At 39.5% G+C, this 20507-nt stretch overlaps 1 protein-coding gene across 2 annotated transcripts in view; it reads left to right on the plus strand.

The window, feature by feature from the left end:
• The first annotated feature begins 1207 nt into the window (after nt 1–1207).
• Nucleotides 1208–20507, plus strand: part of STT3B (STT3 oligosaccharyltransferase complex catalytic subunit B) — a 104054-nt gene continuing 84754 nt past the window's right edge. Inside the window, exon 1 of one of the 2 annotated variants that reach the window (XM_033212883.1) lies at nt 1208–1580. In XM_033212883.1, coding sequence (XP_033068774.1) covers nt 1279–1580 — 302 coding nt within the window. In that variant the 5' untranslated portion in view covers nt 1208–1278. Of the gene's footprint in view, nt 1581–5594; nt 5617–20507 lie in introns of those variants that run through there. The other variant, XM_033212884.1, reaches the window with a different exon arrangement.

Below are 20507 nucleotides of genomic sequence, written 5' to 3' on the forward strand. Positions count from 1 at the left end.
CACTCATTCGACGGAATGTATGCAGCCGTTAATGCATTTCTGCATTTTCCCATATTTCCAGTGAACATACAGTTCTTTTGCAATACGGAGTACAAACGACAAAGGGCGACAGAAGGTCGCATTTTGCCTGCCGGAGCTAGGGGCGCGCTTGCCGGCTCCAACCAGTTTCCGGTGCCGGAAAACTTGTCTTCGCTCACATTCTCGAATTCCCGCGGCCGCAGAAGCCCGAGGCGGGACGTGGAGTACAGGGAGCAGGGCAGGCCATATCACTGCCACCGCGGGCTCACTCGCAGCGCCAGGCAAGGAGCGCCGCGGGCGGCAGAGCCCCTCGGCCAGACCCACGCGCCGAGGGCTATGGTAATGCGCCTGCGCGTCCGTCACGTGGTGGAAGCTCAGCGCAAAGCGGGTTAAAAGTCACGACCGCGGAGAGCCCGCGAGCGTCCTGCTGGTCGGTGTGGCGCTCTCAGCGTCCTTTAAGCCGAGTTTGACCGAAGCTGCTCCGTAGTTCCCGCCCCTCGGCCCAGCTCTGCTCCATGAACCTAGCGGAGCCGCCTACTACCCTTCCTCGCCGACCGCACAGACGCGCGAAACCGCGTCTTTCAACTGACAATGAAGCCGTAGCCGCGCAGCTCGGCCGCTCCGGGCGAATGGGCGCGAGGACGGGAGGGGGAGGGGAAGGGGGAGACGGTTGGGTCGAGCACCGCCCTAGCTCGTGTCCCTATTGGTGGGCGCCGCGGTTCTGGGCCCGCCCCCTAACGGACCTGTCGCTTTGTGACAGGCGGAGGAGCCAGTTCCTGTCGGGCCGGGGGCGGAGTCAGAGGTTGCTTGAGCTCCGCCCGGACTCCAGGGGGCTCCTCCCCCTGCTCCTCTCGGCTGGGCGGGCGGCGGGCGAGAGAGGGAATGTCATTGCTTCTTAGAGCTGTGGTGCCGCCTCCGTCTGCTGCTGCTTCTCTGGCGCCCTCGTCCCGTCGGCTTTCGCCGCCGCCGCCGCCGCAGCTGCACTGGGGATACGGATGGCTAGTGGGGCGCAGGGGCCATCTGGGTTGAGAGAGCGGCGTTCGCGGCCGCTGCTGAGGCGGAGACTCCCCGCCGCCGCTTCCTCCACCCCCAGTCCCCCGGCCTCGCGGCGCTGAGGGCGGGAGCGCGCAGAGCTCTTCCCTCCTCCTCTTTTTTCTTCCTCCTCCTCCTCCTCCTCCTCCGGGTCCCCGCCCAGCATCCCTCGCACCAGGCGGCGGCGGCGGCGGCGGAGGAGAGCTAGACCCGCCGCCGGGGCACAACATGGCGGAGCCCTCGGCCCCGGAGAGCAAGCATAAGTCGTCCCTCAACTCGTCCCCGTGGAGTGGCCTCATGGCCCTGGGGAACAGCCGGCACGGGCCCGGGGCCCAGTGCGCGCACAAGGCTGGCGGCGCGGCGCCGCCGAAGCCGGCCCCCGCGGGGCTGTCCGGGGGGCTGTCGCAGCCGGCTGGGTGGCAGTCGCTGCTCTCCTTCACCATCCTCTTCCTGGCCTGGCTTGCTGGCTTCAGCTCCCGCCTCTTCGCCGTCATCCGCTTCGAAAGCATCATCCACGAGTTCGACCCGTGGTAAGTGCCCCGCCGCCCCTCCCCCGCCCGCGGCCCGCGGGAAACCGGGACCCGCTCCTCTGCCCGCCGCGGCTCTCCTCGACTTGGCCCCGCGACGCCGCCGAGCCCCGCTCGCGTCCTGGCTGAGGCGGGCGCGGGTCCGGGAGCTCCGGGCGCGCCCCCTGCCCGTGGGCGAAGTTTGCCCTGAGCAGCCTGAGGCGGGGCGTCGGGGTGCGGGAGCGAAACCTTGACCCTCGGCCAGGCTAGTGCGACGACTGCCAGGAGTGTGGGTGAGCCCCTCGCAGCCGGCGTTAGTCGCTGAGTCCGGACCCGCCACGCCAGGAGCCGGCAGGTAGCTCCTCCGCGGACTCTCGGCGGATTCCCCGCCCTCCTCGCCCGCTGCTTTCGCGTTCTTTCATTTTTGCGGGCGCGTTTTTGCTAGTTCAGACGGAATTGGCCAGGGGGCTGCCCTGTTGTCGCCGGAGGTGGGTCCAGATGTGCTGGAACCCCGGCTGCTCACCCTTGGCAGTTTTACACTTTTACTGTTTCTTTTTTTGCTCTCATACGAGAAGGGAAAAGGAGAGTGAGTGGCGTGTTGGAGGGAAGGAAATAATATCCCTGAAAGTGATCTGAAAGCTAGCTACTCTTATTTATTTATCATTAGGTATTTTAAAGAGTGGCTTTTTTCAGAGCTCTTAAGTGCACTCAGCTGCTTACTGTTCCACTATCGTCTTGGGTTGCTTTTTAGAACAAGATCCTTACTCTCTTAGCTACTGTCACCCTTAGTGTGTTATGCACAACATCTGAAAGCATTACATTAATTCCTTTATTGGCCTGCAGGAAGGTTTGTGGATAAGAGCAAACACTACCACAGTGATGGGAGTCCTAGATTATAATATCGAAGTTGCACATAACCCCACTCTTAACAGCACTAGCTAACTGAGACACTACGTTGGTCTGCGAATTATCTAGATGGGAAGATTGCTTTAACTTTTTTTCACAACTTGCCCAACTCGAGTTAGGATTTTTCCCCCTGAGAGTATGCCTTTTACACTGGTGTATCTTGTTGACCTGTCAGCCTTGAGTTAATCTTACTTCCTCACGGTTAGACCTAATTAAATTTCAGGATATTTGTTTTATCATTTGAAATACAAAGAGAGAGAATCTTTTTTGAGAGTTACTAACTATGTAGATAATAAATGTTCGGGGGCGGGGGGTGACTTACCTGTAGAGTAATATACCAGATTTAAGTGGTGCTGTTAAGGTGAGAAAAATTGATACTGCAGCATCTATTGAACACCAGAGGGGCCCACTCATGGGCAATTCAATTTAGATCAGTTAATTACTGTGCCAGTCTTCCGTGAAATGTTTTCATTACATTTGAGAAGTTTTGATTTTGTTTTCTAACGCTAGTTTAAAAAAAAAATAACCTTCTTTTAACGTGCAATCACAGAAGAAAATGTTACTGTGGACTGTTTATGAGCCTAAGAATACTCGTGAAGGCTTATTGACACAATATTAGGTGGTCTTATTTTGAAACACTTAGCCAAATTAGATAAAAATGAAATTGGAACCAGAAAATGAAAGCTAGTAATTACTGGACAATATGAAAAGAGAAAGTTCTCTTTTCAGATTAAAATAGCAGAAATGCATGGTTGACCAAACATTTCAGGTAACAAAATTGTGAATATTTCCATAGTAACATTTTTAAAAATGGAAGGCTAAGTACTGTTTAATAGTAACTCTGGGGCTGAAATTAAAGATTGTAGAAAAATTCACAACTAATGATGAGAGTTTTGTCTTTTTTCTTTAAGATTAGAAATCTGCATCAAGTCAGCCAAAGATCCCCACTAAAATTGAGTAATGCAGTAATGAAAAGCCTTATTGGGTTGCTCAACAGATAAAGTGGTTAATTTTTTTATTTTTAATTTTAATTTTAAGTTTTTTTTAGTGTAGTCAAGAATTAAAAGTTTTCTTTTTCCAGTTTCAACAATATACTTGGAGAGCATAACTCTTTTTCATGCACATGAAAATATGTTTGGCTGGGCGCAGTAGCTCACGCCTGTAATCCCAGCACTTCGGGAGGCCAAGGCGAGCGGATCACCTGAGATCAGGAGTTCGAGACCAGCCTGGCCAACATGGTGAAACCCCCTCCCCCCCCACTAAAAATACGAAAATTAGCCAGGCGTGGCGCAGGTGCCTGTAATCCCAGCTACTCAGGAGGCTGAGGCAGGAGAATCGCTCGAACCCGGGAGGCGGAGGTTGCAAGTGAGCCGAGATCGCGCCACTGCACTCCAGCCTGGGCAAGAAAGAGCGAAATTCCGTCTCAAAAAAGAAAATATTTTTGCTTCATTTTTTTAATATATGAAAACGTATTTCTGACACATTATCATTTAGCTAAATTTGTACCATTTGAAAGTATATATCTCTGTTTTAAAGAGCTACTTTAGGTATTCTGCATATAGTTTTAATATTGACATTTATTCTTAATTAAATGTTTATATTCATAATGTTAGATAATCCTGCTTAGTAGTAAGGAGATTTACAGAATGTCCCTATGCCTTACCATGAATGGAGATTTGTCAATATGAATCTAACGTCTAATTCAGGTGACTTAATGAGAGAATCAGGTTTCAGACAAAAAAAAAATACCTTGTTTACTTTTTGTTTGTTTTTTTCTGTCTTTTGAAGATCTCAAGTAGTTAGGCATCTCATTCATTCTTACCTAATTCTTACAGTCATTCTTTCTGAAAAGGTTAAAAGGAGGGGGATGTGTAGATTGCCTGCCATTATTACTTTGGGCTTTTTAAAGCTTTTTTGGGCTTTTAAATATTTAGTTTTCTTCTATAGCTGCTAATAGTCGCAACACTTCAACTGGTCTGTAGGTGAACACTCTAGTGTTTCTAGTTTGGGAGTTGCTCACATCACCATCATATCATATAGCAATGACCCAGACAGACCTTTAATAATATTTAAATGTTACTCTCAGGCTGTGCGTCCACAAACCAATTTATTCTGGCCTGCTCATACCTTCCCTGACTTCTTTTTCCATATCTCTATCACTGGTTTCATTTCTGAAAGTCGTTTTAAGTGAAGGGTTTACTTTCCCTGTGAGCTATTTCTTTAAATTTTACAGTAGTTCTTAAATTGTGTAAAAGACTCAAGGTAGCTGCTGAAAGTGATTTCTCACCACAGAGTTATACTTGTTTTTTAAATTTGTCACCCAAGTTATTTTATATGTCTTACCAGTTGTCGTGAGGGGTGGTGTGTGATTTATTTATTGAAATACACTGCACTTTAGAATTTAACAACATTTTTGGTAACAATTTGACTTCACTTTAGTAATGCCTCCCTTATCAGCTGAGTTGAACAGATAGGAGGAAGCAGTTTGGAAATATGTTTTCTGTACTTGTCAAATATTTGATTAATCAACCACTTTAACAGTACTTAACTATACCGTTTTATCTGGAGCAAAATGCGTTTTCTACACATTTTTATTGTAACTGATAATACTTTTACTTTATTATAGCCAGATACCTTTTCCTTATCCATTATCTTGTTAAATTGTGGTAGCCTTTCCCATAGAAGCAATGAAGTTCCCTATGCGAGAGCTGTCTTTTTTTCCTGCCGACGCAGGTTATAAAGTGGGTTCTCCCTAGAGAGAATTCTCTGAGCCTTAGGTTTTGGCTATAGTTAGCAAAAATGCAGCAGATGCCTTTTTGCTGGGCAGAAAGTTGCAATTTAGGGTTGGAGCTTAGAATGCAATTTTTCCAAAGAAACTATGGTATAAATTGGTTAATTAGTATAGATATGTTTTCAAAGGAGTGATAAACCTTTGGAACATAAGCTGTTGTAAGTTGGGGACTACTTCCTGTACTTTGAGGTCTCCATGTTTTCCTTCACTTTGCAGATGAAAAAAAGAGGCGGTTGACCTCAGTTCTGAAGAGGACCAATTGGTAGCAAAACCAGTTTTAGAACACAAACGCCCCCAAATCTTAAAAAGTCACTTTGACTGTGGGATCATTAGCATCAGCAGTCCAGCTGTACTTCAGACCAGGTATTACTGTTACTGATTACTGATTTCATTGGCAATTAAATTGTGTGAATTTATGATAAGATTGGTACTACTTCCATTTCGGTTTAGCGTGATGGCTTCCATAGGTAGTAATCATGGATTTCATGAAGTGTAGTCCCTAGGGTAGTTGGGTCTGTCATGAATGCCCTTGGGACTTTTTCTTCCCCTTTTAGGGTTTTCATATCTTAAAGGCTAACTTGGGTAGGACTACATGCCCCTTAACTGCCATGAATAGTTTGCATAAAGACAACGTTGTTTATAAACATTAGAAACTCAATATAAGGATTTACATCGTAATCTCTGACCCAGTTGTTAATAAATATGGGCTAACTTAACTAGCCCTTCTGTACCTAATCAATTTTTGTACTCTCAATAAGTTTGAGAAAATGTTGACATTTATGTTTATTGTTATATCTTAGTATTCATTGTGCACACATGCTCTCAGAAATGAAGAATGCAAAGGTTAATATTATTCTCAAGTGACCAAATCATGTTTTTCCCCTCAATTTGTTTACTTTTAAAACTTAATGATCTTAGGGAGTGAAAATACTGCAGTTGGCTTATAAAGACCCCACAATTCAACAGACCTATTGCTAAACTATTACAAACATTTTCAAATATACAAGAAAGTTGAATTTTATAGTGAACACTCATATACGCTCACCAACTAGATTCTACAATTAATATTTTGCTTTAGCGTATCTTCCTATCCATTACTACTTTTAAATCCTGCTTGTAGACAGACATTGGTTACTATGATATGAAGAATACCATCTTTGTTCCCCAATGCCATGATAAAGAGGATTTATTTCTGCATAGTGTTTGTTTTCTATATTATTTGAACATATGTATATAAATGCTGTTTCAGTATCCTCAGACTGAAGTTAGGATCAGATTCCATCATTCCAGGTTTTGGTTAGCAGCTTACCTGAGTGCATTGTAAATCAGTGCATTAGTTCCACATCTGTTAAATGACTTGATTTTGCTGAATCTGGTGTCTCAGAAGAAACTCTGAAGTGGATAGATGGATATTGATGTTGATGTTGATTTTATTAGGTGTAATTCATGTGAAACTCCTAAATTCCTTGAATTATTAGAAGACTTTTATAGGTCAGCCTGTTGTCTCTGCCATCTTTCATCCAGAGGTAATGGTTTAGCTTTAGTGTGATTGCAAAAGTGGCTTCTGTAAATCCCTGCAATAGGAAAAAAGAAAAACATTTCCAAATAATATAGGACCCACAGATACACTATATTGGCCAAATTAATGCTGTTGAAAGGGGAAAACGTAAATGGTTAACCTGCTACTCTGTCTTCAACCGTCTATCTACCTGATTTTGGTGGATGCTTTTTGTATTTAAACCAGTAACTCTTCTGAGAAGGCTCCTGTTGTCCTCTTCTTACCTACTTCTGACAAGGAGTAATTTCCGGGAATTTAGAAATTGATAGAAAGTGGTAATACTGTAGGGTTTTTTGTTTGTTTTTAAAGTGGAATATATTAGGAGGTGAGGATTAGTGCTGGGGGAGATAGGATCAGTTGCCCCAGAGGTTCGCATATTTAGGTAAATATACATTAATCTGCATTTGTAGGCTTGCTAGGAAATCTAACCACTATTTAGAATTTTATGTCTTTGGAAAAATGCTTTCATAGTTTCAAATGAAAAACATCTAAACATGTTTTGGAATATAAGGTGTACATGAATTAGTGAATGCCTCTTTGTGTTGTTCAAGATTGTACTGTTACATGTAGACAAACGAATCTCTAAAAAATTGTGACTATTGGCACTAATTGACCACTCTCAACTGTGTCTGTTCTTTTCTTTCTGTGGAACTTAATGTTGCAGGATAACTTTAATGTTTGTTCTAAATGAGGAGATGCTTAGTTTTTACAGTGTTTTACAATCCAGTGACTTAGAATTGAGGAGATGAGGTAATGTCTTTTATTTCCGTAGACAAAAGATAATTCAATTCAGTATTACCCACAAGAATTGAAGGATACAGGTCTGCCTGACTCCAAAGTCTGTTCGTACTACACCCTCTGCCTCCAGGGCCAGCCGAACTAAAAGTGTCCTCTGTTTAATTTATGTTTTTTTATCAGGTGCCCCAAAGTAAGTCTTAAAATACTGGTCTATCAGAATACCTCTTCACAATCCGGGCTGTAGCTAACTAAGCTTACTAGTTGGATAATAGCTGATTACTTTGATTGTTATGATGGAGCAAAGAGATGAGTTGATGGTTTTAAGACTTTTAACCTTCAATTACTATGGGATTTTCAGAAACTTCGAAGAGAGTAGCTGAATGAATGAGAGGAAAAGATGATCAAATCCAACTGAATATTATTTAGATTTATTTTGTCTGTAAAAAGTTCATAATAATGAGATTGGAAGTCTTAAGCCATGCCAGTTAAGGGAATTGGGAGATGGAGAGCTGAACTTTCAGAGTAGACTCAGAATTCTATAACCCACAGGATTTTTGGAGTATATGTTGGCCACCTGTCTATTTTCTAAGAAGCTAAGGAGCAGAAGGATAATACTCTTTCAAAGGTGATACATTTATAGCTTGGCTAGATTCTTTTCCATTTTCTTTGCACCTATGTTTGCTGTAGAAGGGAATATTTTGAAAAGTTGTTTGAAATTATTACTTCAGAAGATGAGGGGAAGTTACTTTCTACCACTCAGTTTAAATAGACAATATTGTAAATGTTGACAGTTCAGGCTTATATATGGAAACAAATAGAGCTTTTGTGTGAAGCTTTACTTATTTGGAATTGATTATTTAAAAAATTATGTGTACTGGTTGTCTGTAATCTCCATAAATAAGCAATGTAAGTTTTAAAACTTTCTTCTTTTTTACCTTGTTTGCTCATTCCTATTAAAAGGGAAATGTTACTGCATAAAGACATATTTAAAGGAATTTTGTTGATATGAGTAAAGTGTGTTAAAGTATTAATGATTAGTTGATAACCAGGTTAATAATATTTTCTTTTCGGGTTTTTTTTTTTTTTCATGCCTTACAGGTTTATTAGTTACTCTCAAGTAATTAAAGACTTTTCTCCCCAGTATGGTATTCTTTAGTGATATCTAGCAGCCCCTCCAACCTATAAAATCCTTCAAATGAATTGTTTTGAACTTTAAATATTGGTGCTTTGTTTCACTTTCTGTCCCCCCACCCCTGCAATAGATAATGTTGTAACATATAAGGTATACATATATATGCAAATACTAGTGTTGAAGGTAAAATTTTGTGTTGTTGCCCACACTGTTAAAAAAAAATTAATATGAGTGTAGTGTGATTTTTCAAAATTCTAGTGTTTCCACAGCTTAAATTATTGTTTGTTGCTGACCAAATTTGTCTTAAGGAGAACACAGGCCATAAGGAGTTGGAGAAAAGGATCATAACTGGAAACTCACTTGTGACCACCATGTGCACCACATGTTTATTATTTGATGCCTGTTCTTAAAATACCAGTACCACCTGTAGACTATACCCTGTTTAAGAAGGTTTATTATTATTATTATATTTATTTATTTATTTTGACGGAGTCTCGCTCTGTTGCCCAAGCTGGAGTGCAGTGATGCGATCTCGGCTCACTGCAAGCTCCGCCTCCTGGGTTCACGCCATTCTCCTGCCTCAGCCTCCCGAGTAGCTGGGACTACAGGCACCCACCACCGTACCCAGCTAATTTTTGTGTTTCTAGTAGAGACGGGTTTTCATCTTGTTAGCCAGGATGGTCTCAATCTCCTGACATCGTGATCTGCCTGCCTCGGCCTCCCAAAGTGCTGAGATTACAGGCGTGAGCCACCGTGCCCAGCCTGGAAGGTTTATTATTAAAGTAAATTATTATACATCTTATTTATGTAACCCACATCAGAAATGGAGTGAGTACAGAACTGTTGGAAGGCGGCACTCTTGTACAGTTATATTATTTGAAAATAAGTCTTAAATGGTTCTATAAACAAGAGCAAAGAAATGAGTTCTGCAAAGGATTTCATTAGAGGAGAAAAGATAATTCAGTTTCAGTTTTTAAAACAATTTTCTTTTATGATGAAGTATGACACATCCTGAAAAATGTAAATCTAATGTAAAGTATAATGAACACCCATGTGACTGTTACCCAGATCAAGATCATTACCACACCTTAGACAACCTGGTGTGTTTCTCAATCTGTTCCACCCCCTGACTTTATAGTGATGACATCCTTCCTTTTTCTCATAGGTGATAAACTCTGTGTGCATTGCTAAACAATACAATTTAGTGTTGCCTATTTTTAAACTTCAGATAAATGGACTTGTGGCTTTTGTGTCTCTTTTTTTCTTTTTTCTTTTTTTTTTGGCTGAGCATTTTCTTTAAGATTCATCCTTGTTGGTCAAAGGATTGTTGACAGTATGTAAGTAATAACGTTCAGCAATAATTTGACTAACCAGCTATCTTATTCACCTGATGGGGTTGCCTGTTCTTTTATAGCAGGAAGTGCCTCTAGGAAAGAGAAGGGGAAGGTATTCTTCTCTTCACTTGAGATTTAAAAGAATTATCTTAAGTCTGAACCCTTGAGCTGGAGTCATCCTTGACTAGAGTAACTTTGACAACTTTGTTTTAAGGTACTAATTGTCCAGAGATTTAATTTATCTACAGAAACCAAGAATTTAAGAAAGTGGGTGGGAGAGAAAGACATCATTGTCTTTCAGGAGACAAATGATAATCAGATAAATGCAAAATGACTAGTTTTTAAATGATGACTTTTTGTCAACTATTATTTTGAAGTATTGTATATTAAAATTGGCATAAAGGAGGGATTGGTTGTTTGATATTTCTTGAAAGCAAGAAAGAGAATACTGGGAGTGGAGGTCTGAGCTGAGGAATTTAGGAAAACCCTAAGCATGGAGTGTTTGCTGTATTGATATATTTGCAGAGATTGTCAATCCTGGTTGGTTTTTAGGTATTTTGTTGTTTATTTGTGTAGATTTAGCAATTTTGCATATATTGCATTTCTGTCATAGTTAATTATTTATTAAAGAAAAATTTAAATCTAGGACTGTCTTTCTTCAAACTTTGTTTAGTCAGCCAGTATTTCTACAGAATTCAAACTTAATATTTAAACCAAGCGCCTTAGGGTAGGTGTACACACTGTGTCCCATCTTCACAAAATCCCGTGTGTACCTGCCAGAGAGTAATATAAATGGGTCAAATTAGGTTCTAGTTGGATGATGGTCCAACTGAGTGATTTAACCTATTTTAACGCCTCTAGTGTATTTCTTATATGAATTCCTCAAATGTAGATTTTTTTCTGAGATATATTGACTATTAAGAAAAATTCCAGGCTGACTGGGTATGGTGGCTCACGCCTGTAACCCTAGCACTTTGGGAGACTGAGGCAGGTGGGTCATGAGGTCAGGAGTTCAAAACCAGCCTGGCCAACATGGTGAAAGCCCCCCCCGCAAAAATTAGCTGGGCGCAGTGGCAGTCACCTGTAATCCCAGCTGCTCGAGAGGCTGAGGCAGGAGAATTGTTTGAACTCGGGTGGCAGAGGTTGCAGTGAGCCGAGATCACGCCACTGTACTCCAGCCTGGGCAGCAGAGTGAAACTCCGTCTCAAAAAAATAAATAAAAAGAGAGAGATAAATTCCAGGCCTACTTCTCTCAGAAATCACAGTTGATCATATGTGTCTTACGTGAGAGGTCTAGGTACAGGTTTTATTAATACAAAACAAAGTTTTACTTAGGAGTCGAGTGTTTATTTGTCTACCTAGGCCAGAGCCATTTTGAAGATTTTAACACCTGTGTATGTAAAAACACTCAAAGAGACTTACTGTTCTTTGCCAAAGTTGGTAAGGTAGTGGTATGATGATTTAAATTTTGGTGCTCATTTTTCCTCTAATGAATATAATAATAACTTACTACTATTATTGTAGAGAGACAAAAGATTCTTTAGGCAAGGACATTTTTGTAATCTTTCTAGAATATCCTACACAGTATTAGGAACATAATGAGTGCACAGTGAATAGTAAGACAGATCCTTTAATGATAACCACGTTTTATGTTTTGGTCATAATAGTAATACGACAGTAAGTCTCTGTTGTGCAATACTTTGAAATTTTGGATTTGACTGTAATGTCAGTAAGATCACATGTGCGGTGAACATCATCATCCCACTTTCAGTAAACATGTCATATTAATCTTAATAGAAGAAAGAAAGAGTTGATGATGAAGAAAGGAGGTAACGCTTATGGAAGAAGTGGTATATGTGAGCATCATGACAGCCATCAACAATTGGGAGGTGAATGGCTGGATGGATAACTTAGGAAGAACTTTGAGGAAGATTTTAGTTTCCTGAGTATTTCTTCCAAGTACAAGTAACTCTTAGGTCTGTCTCAAGTATTAACTCACTAGTTAGGGAACATTGAATAAGAGAAGACAAACTAGTTAATATCCAAAAACCATATGAGTTATGAAAGTTTTATTCTTTTCAAATGAGAAATGAGAAAAGACAGATGTCAGCAATAGAAGTAAAATTCACAAGCTGCCATTTTAATTGAACTTGAGAAATATATTCTGATGCGAAGGAATAGTAAGAATTGAAATTATCATTGCATACATAGGCATTAGTTAGAATATACTAAATTCATGCACATGATGAATTTGGGTGGGGTTGGATTAATGATCCATTTGGTTTCATGGCTCTTGATTTAACTTTATGATTATAGTGAATTAATATGCAAATTAAGCAACACTTTAGGAAATCATCACTGCTCCGACTGATCTCATTTAAACTTTCCCGTAAGAGGTTAAAGGGATACTAAATGAAAATACTTATTAGGGATGAAATAAGTTGCTTGTCTTCATTAAAGTGTCTTTGCAATGGAAATAGCTTTGTTTTTGTCTAATTACTGGAGAGGATCATTGAATATTGTAGATATTGTGAGTTAAGTAAACCAGATATAAAGTCTTTATTTTTCTTTTATTATGAATTGAATCCTGACAAAATGGTCAGCTCTTTAGTTATAGAATCATTCCATGTAATAATAGCAATATTCCTGTGAATCCTAAAACAGTATGCTGTAATGATCTCACTAGATGTTTTTGCTTTTAAAAATGTGTGCTTTTTTAAAAACGAATCTTCGTCCATCAGTGTGCCTTTTAAAAAATCTATTACAGTGAGCAGGGTTTGTTGACTACATTGAAACTTAAAGCATTGCCTGTGATCCACTGGGCGCGGTGGCTCATGCCTGTGATTCCAGCACTTTGGGAGGCCAAGGTAGGCGGATCACGAGGTCAGGAGCTAGTTGCATACCAGCCTGGCCAAAACGGTGAAATCCCATCCCTACTAAAAATACAAAAATTAGCCGGGCTGAGGCAGGAGAATTGCTTAAACCCAGGAGGCAGAGGTTGCAGTGAGCCGAGATTGCACCACTGCACTCCAGCGTGGGTGAGAGAGCAAGATTCCATCTCGGGGAGGAGGGGGGAACGTTGCATATGCTCTTAATTTTTAAAATATAATAACCTTGTTCCATAGAAGTTTAATTTCAATCCCAAGATTATTTTTACTCTAGACCATCACTAAAGAAGGCTTTTATTTTAATATGCTAAGCAGCTTTCTGGCATTTGAAGGAAGAGGATAATGAAACTGTGAAGTAGATGAAATGAATCTAATCTTAAAACTGTAAAGGCCAGTCATAAGTCATGAGTTTGAGGAGCAACTAAAATCTTTTTAAATGAAGGTTTTTTTCTAAAGTTGTTAAAATAAGTCACTTCATTAGAAAGGAAAATCTTTTCACGTGTTTAAATACTTTATTTTGGTTGTTAAAATAATTTACTGCATTTAAATGAAGTGTCAAATATAAACAGCTGTTGTATGAAAGGTTTTCCTTTTGAAATCATTCTGGACATTTAAAAAGTGTGTAACATTAAGTGATATAACTGTAAGAATCACAACATAATACAAAGTTATAAATACATTTTTAAATAAATTGAAGTATATTTAACATATAACTTGCATATAAAATGGGCTGTCATATTCTATATATAGTTATAAAACTTAATGATAAATACTTGTGAACCTCCTAGCCAACTACAGAACCAGAACATTACCAATTTTATGTCTGGCTGTGTTTCTTCTCTAGCCTGTCCCCTTAGTTTCCCCCTTAGCACTCGGCAACATTATCCTGAATTTTGTTTAACATGTCCATTGCCATATTTTAATAAAACTCTCATATGTATATATCTGTAAACCAAGCTTGTCTACCCTGCAGCCCAGGGTGGCTTTGAATGAGGCTCAACACAAATTTGTAAACTTCCTTAAAACATTAGGAGTTTGTGGGTTTTTTATTGTTTGTTTGTTTGTTTTCTTTTTAAGCTCATCAGCTATCGTGAGTGTATTTTATGTGTGGCCTAAGACAATTATTCTTCCACTGTGGTCCACGGAAGCCAAAAGATTGGACGCCCCTGCTGTAAACAATATATTGCTAATTTTTTATTTATTTGGAGCTTAAAAAATGGTATTAGCTTATTTATCCTCCTCTCTGACTTTCATTTATATATCTGGTAGTTGACAGATGTTTGAATATCCAGTTTTTTCCTATTATGAAACATGCTACTATGAACTTTAAAACTGTTTTCTGATGCATATGTGTGGATGTTTGCTGGGGTGTATACCTATGTGTGGGATTTTGTCAAAATATGCTTCAGTTGTTTATGAAAATATACCACTCCAAAACTTAATGACAAAACAGCATTTTATTATTTCACAGTTTTGTGGGTTGAGTGGGATATCCTTCAGCTTCATGTGTCAACTGAGGTGCTGAGATGATTGTAGTCACCTGGAGGCTCAGTAGGCTGTAGAGCTGGGACTAGAATGTTTGGGATGCCTGGACAGCTGAGAGTCATCTGGAGTCTTGCTCCATTGGGATCTCAGCTGGGGCTTTTGACTCCTCTATGTGACTGCTTAGTCTGCCTCAGCATTGCAGCGGGGTTCTGAAAAAGAGAACATTTCAAAGAGGGAGGAAGCTGTCAGGTCAGCTAAGGGTTAAGCTTGAAGTAGACACAAGTAACTTCAATAATATTTTGTTGTTCTCAAAATACACACAGACTTAGCTCAATGTTGAGAGGAGATGCATATACAGGTAGGGGCAGAATTGTTTAGGGTCGTCTTTGGAAACACTGCAATGTATTTATCATTTTTATCTCCTGTAAAATATCTGTTCATGTGTCTCCCAAAGTTTTAAATTGGGTTGTTTAGTCTCACTAATTCAGTAGGAGGTTTTATGTATATGTATTTTGCATCCTAAGTCTGGGTTAAATTTGTTGCAGGTATCTTATTCCAGTTTGTGGCTAATTGGTCCTTAAAGCAATCCTATTAGATATTTTATTGCCTCAGTTTTACAGATGAGAAGAGAGAGTACTGCTTAGTATGTTAAAAGGATAGGCCTTGAAGTCAGCCTCCAGGGTGACATTTTTGTTACAAAGAATAGCATTTGCAAAGGTGGACAGTTATGAATCAACATGATGCTTTGCTCAACCTACCTGTTATACCCCTTTCCCTCCAAATAATTGAGGCTTGGAAGAATTTACAGTTACTTTTATTTACTTGTGGTAAATTTTAATGTAACTGTGACTTTTGCTATGGGTAGACTGAGGACATATGATGTTAGATGACTTGCCCAGAGTGACAGAGTAGGCAGTAAGTTCAGCCCCAAGTTCTTTCTAGTTTTACCTGCCCTCCTTATTCCTCAATTTTTTTCTCTAAATTATTCATTTGGATCAACCAGGTTCTGCCAGCATATTCAAAATCCATCTTAAATGTAGTGTCAAAATATTTTTCAAAATTATAATAGAAGCCAGAGATTGATAATTAATATTCAAATGTTTGCATTTGAATACTTTAAAAAGAACTTTAAAAGAACACTGTAGGTCGGGTGCGGTGGCTCACACCTGTGATTTCCACACTTTGGGAGGATCACTTGAGGTCAGGAGTTCGAGACCCGTCTGGCCAACATGGTGAAACACCGTGTCTACTAGAAATACAAAAAATTAGCTGGGCACGGTGGTGCACGCCTATAATCCCAGCTACTTGGCAGGCTGAGGCACAAGAATTGCATGAACCCGGGAGGCGGAGGTTGTAGTGAGCTGAGATCGCACCACTACACTCCAGCCTGCACGACAGAACAAGACTCAATCTAAGAAGAGCACTGTAGGCTTGCATCAAGTACAACTCAGTTGCTTTAAACTGAAATGCCACAGAACAATTCTGAATTCCAAAATGCAAAGCTTTGGATAAAACAGCCTGAACAAGTACAAAAAGATGTTAATAAATTTGTAGACACTTCTTCCCAACCTTCAAATTAGGAAGATTTGTTCTGTGTAAAAGTATAGTTTCTGATCCTTACAATTCTATATGTTGAAGTCACCTCAGCATATCTCTGCAGTATAAAAACAGTGCTTCAGGCAGCATGACTTATTTTCATGTCACCTCAGATTTCTTGGATCTAACATTCAAAGACAGAGTGGAAATAATAATACTTAGTGGAAGGATTCTTGGACATGTAGTGAAATACAGAGCATCTTGAGACTTTTGACCAAGTAATGTTTAGTCGTTTACCTTCCTGTTTGGCTGGAACAGGAGTGGTGATTCCAGCCATTGCATGATTGAGCCTCATTCATTTTTATTCTTTCCTGCCCCGAATTTTTCCACTTTAAGTGTCTTAAAGAGGTAGTTATCCTTGCTTAAGAAGTAAACTAAAGTATAACATATTTGCTATAATAATGCTGATATAGTGTTACTGTGATAAAGTATTGTGTCAAGTAGTTTGGCAAAAAGATTTCACCAGGTTGAGCATAGTAACACAGGGAAAATGAGCCATTTTAAAACAGTGAAAAAAATGTTTCTGTGAATCGGGGGACGGTGGGGGGGGAGAACAGCCATTTTCTCCCCTGTTTTATGGATGACTCATTTGCAAAACAGGGAACAAAATGAGTCCATTTAAAATTTAATAAAAGTATTTTTAACATTTGTATTCTCAAAATAAATTTTAAAATAGACTGTACCAAACATGCTAATCTCTGAGGCGTTTAGTGCATGTTATTATTTTACAGAAATTTAAGTTATTTTAAATATGTTAAGGATACTAAAACTTCCCTATAGTTCAGTATTGACCATCTCTCCTCAGCCTCTCTAAAGGTAGGAGAAAACTGATTTATTCGCCTTTTATTCTCTTCTTTCTCTGCTCCCTCATTAATTTGCTGTTATTTTCTGTTTGGAAAGGGAGTGAAGAACCTTCCCCACTTTGAGGGAGATAAGTTTTGGTTTCCCTGTAATATGGAACAAACTTCATACCTGGCAAGCACAAAGAAATTATTATTTTGCCAAAGTATGTTCTGCAAACCACATATTCCAGAAGTTACCCTTCTAAACAAAATAATCTTTGATAATTTGAATTTGGGAAAAAACTGCTTACTACATTCTTTGATACTGATTTTTGATACACATTACCATGTTACAGTCTTAAGAAGTTCTTCAGTTAACTGTTAATTTTATTTAGTATTTACCATATTTAATTTATTAATCACTGTAAGATTTTAATTTTTTTTAGTTAGTGTTCCATGCAATTCATGGAAAAGACTAATGTCTATGTTTTATTTGATAGATGAGGAGCATGAGGCCTAAGGCGAAGTGACTTTACCAAAGTCATATAGATAATAAAACTACGACTGACATTCTTCAATGTTTTATATCTTTATTTGTTTATTTGAATTACTGCATTAGGAACAAGTATATCCACATTAGGAACATACTTTTTTTCCAAATGGGACAGTTGAGTATCTGCTCATTGATAACATCCCCCCTGATTCTCCTGATTTGTCTTGATGACTAAGCTGAGTATTATACCACTAACCTCTATGGTGTTTAGTTAAGTTCTCAGGCCTATATACCTTGCTTATTCTGATTGATTGTTTTATTTTAGTTGACTGTTTGCTGTTGACCCAGACTGTCCTCAGAAAGTTGGTCATTTTGCTTTTGACTTTATTAGTTGCCCAACCACTTTGGCTCTTCCATCACACCAACTTGTGGGCCATGGGATATTATTACTACAGATAATGCTTGTTAGTTATAAACTTTATAGTATGTGACTATGGGTCTGACGTAAATGTGTATTATGTATTTGTATATCTAATAGTTAGAAATCCTCTTTATATAGTATAATGCATAATCATATGTCTAATTTAGATAATAGCTAGTAACAATAAAGAAATGTAAATATAACGTGTTTATATATAATATTTACTGGAGATTTGTTTCTATAATATATGAATATTTATGCCTGACTTAAAGATTTGTTATACACATTGTGTGTGCGTTATATAAAGAGAAAGAACACTTGTGCCCATCCCTTCTGCCTACCTTATTTAGATTTCCATCTCTATTGGGCTTAACTGAGCAGAGTGTCACCGGATAGTTTTAATTGATCAAATACACTATTTTGTATGTGATCTTAGGATTTTTTTTTTCAGATTTTTTTTAGTGCCATTAAAATGCTCTAACAGCCTCTTACTTTGTTGTAATTATTTTTGTTGCCAGTTGCTTTTTCTTTTTTCTAATTAGTTTAGTACATGTCCTTTATAAATCAGAATAGACCCTCATTTTTCAAATGGACACTGATAAAAATCGACAGTTGTTGCTGCCGATTAAGGCAGAAGAGATAGTACTAAAATAGGAATCCTGTTTTCGGTTAATGTGTGTTCAGAAGTTTTGCTCTGTGTGTTCTTTTTTTGATTTGCACATGCATCTGACTTTAAGTTGGAAGATGCAAAGTAGCTCTAAGGAGTCTTCCAAGACATTTGCAGCCTTTAAACAACTCTTGGTTTTCTCTCTGTGTTGCTCAGAGTAGAGAAACAGGTACTTTGTGTATCTGAAGCTTATGACATGCTCTCTGCTTCAATCAAAATGACCACCCATCAGCTGCAAGAGCAGAGAGAGGTTTGTGAGAGTAGTCTGAGATCCAGTTGCAACTGTACAATGCCACATTTATGGTGGTATATTTGTGAGTCTTTCCCTTCAGTTAACCTAGTAAAAGTAACCTAGTAAAAAAAGTTCTTCTCATATATCATTAGTAATCATTATGAATTTGTATTGTTTTCCTGTTGTTAAACACTGATAGGGATTTATGTAATCATACTAGGCTTGAACATAACTCATGAGTTTCCATATTTTAAGTTATAAAATTGGCTGTGTTTAATGTGATTATCTAGACAGTGCTCATGTGTATCACTTGGTGAGACTGAATTTAGGCTGTTTTTTTTTTCGTTCTATTGAAGGGGGGATTTTTTTTTTCTCCCATGTGTTAACGTTTAGTAGAGTTCATCAGTCTGGCATCCTTTCATTTTTGATCCTGCCACTAGATGGCAGGAGCAATAAAAGGTAGATTGAAATACCAACTTTAGTTGGCCTTAGCTGCTTTGTACTTTACCTTGGTGGTTCTCTGTCCCTATTAGTGCTGAATTTTGTGTATATATGAAGTGTTCCAAATAGTGGTACTTAGTCCTATAAGAAAGACCTGATACCTTATATAGCCTGAGAGGACCTACTAACAGGAAAAAGGAGAAGGAATAGAATAATCCTTGAGTTGTTCTAACACTTTATCTTTTGCCCTCTACTTTTCTATTTTTATTCTCCCTTTGTTGAATTATACTCCTTTCCTTTATTTCCTGATTGTGGTTTTGCGGTGGTTTTTTTGTTTTTGTTTTTGTTTTGAGATAGGGTCTCGCTCTGTTGCCCACGCTGGAGTGCAGTGGTGTCGGCTCACTAGAACCTGTGCCTCCCAGGCTCAAATGATCCTCTACCTTAGGCTCCCAAGTAGCTGGCACTACATGTGCATGCCACCACGCCTGGCTAATTTTGAAAAATTTTTGATAGAGACAAGGTTTTGCCGTGTTGCCCAGGCTGGTCTTGAACTCCTGGGCTCAAGTGATCCACCTGCTTCGGCCTCTCAAAATGCTGGGATTACCGGCGTGAGCCACTGTGCCTGGCCTCTTTCCCGATTCTTTTATGCTTATGTTAGCATTCATAATTGGTCATTTCTGTTGGTGGTACTAGTGGCTTTCTCATTTACCGTTCCCACGAATACATGTTAACTTGGCCAGTTTTGGTAGAGTGTGTGTAAAATCTTATGGTACACTTCACAAACAAACTGTTAGGGGTGGCTTTGTAAATCTTTATAAAAAGGGTTGTTTTCAAGAGAGCCTATTTATTGATAGTCTTTGAAGAACAGAGTGGTAAACAGAGTCTAGGGTGATGGAACGTTGCTTCGTGATTATGTGATGTTGTGTAAAACTTTGTTTTACCTGTAGACTTGCACCAGAGACTCTTTGCTAGCATTATAAGATAAGCAGCCCCATTAGGGAAGCCTACGTGACAAGGAACCATCAATAGCCTCTATGATGCTTCCACCAACAGCCAGGAAGAAACCAGGGCCCCTCAGTCCTGTAACCTCAAGGATATGAATTCTGGCAGCAGCCTAAGTGAGCTTGGAAGCAGATTATTTCCCTAATTTAGCCTCCACATGAGAACCCAACTCTGGTGACATCCTGATGGCAACCTTGTGAGACCCTAAACAGAAGATCCAGCTAAACTGTGCCTAGATTTCTGACCCATGAAGCTATGATATAATGAGTATATGTTGGTTTAAGCCACTGAGTTTGTTTAAAATTGCTGTTATAAGCAATAGGAGGCTAATACAAATACCCTTCATAAACCTTTCTTTCCATCTCTGAATGTTGCTACCTAACTTCTCTCTGATCTCATGTAATCAAAAAATATTGATTGAATACCTCTTATTTGTCAGAGACTGTGGCTACAGTAGTGTGAACCCAAATAGACATGATTCTAGT

This window comes from Trachypithecus francoisi, unplaced genomic scaffold (genome assembly GCF_009764315.1).
Source record: "Trachypithecus francoisi isolate TF-2019V2 unplaced genomic scaffold, Tfra_2.0 Lachesis_group0, whole genome shotgun sequence".
In the NCBI taxonomy this organism is placed as follows: Eukaryota; Metazoa; Chordata; class Mammalia; order Primates; family Cercopithecidae; genus Trachypithecus; species Trachypithecus francoisi.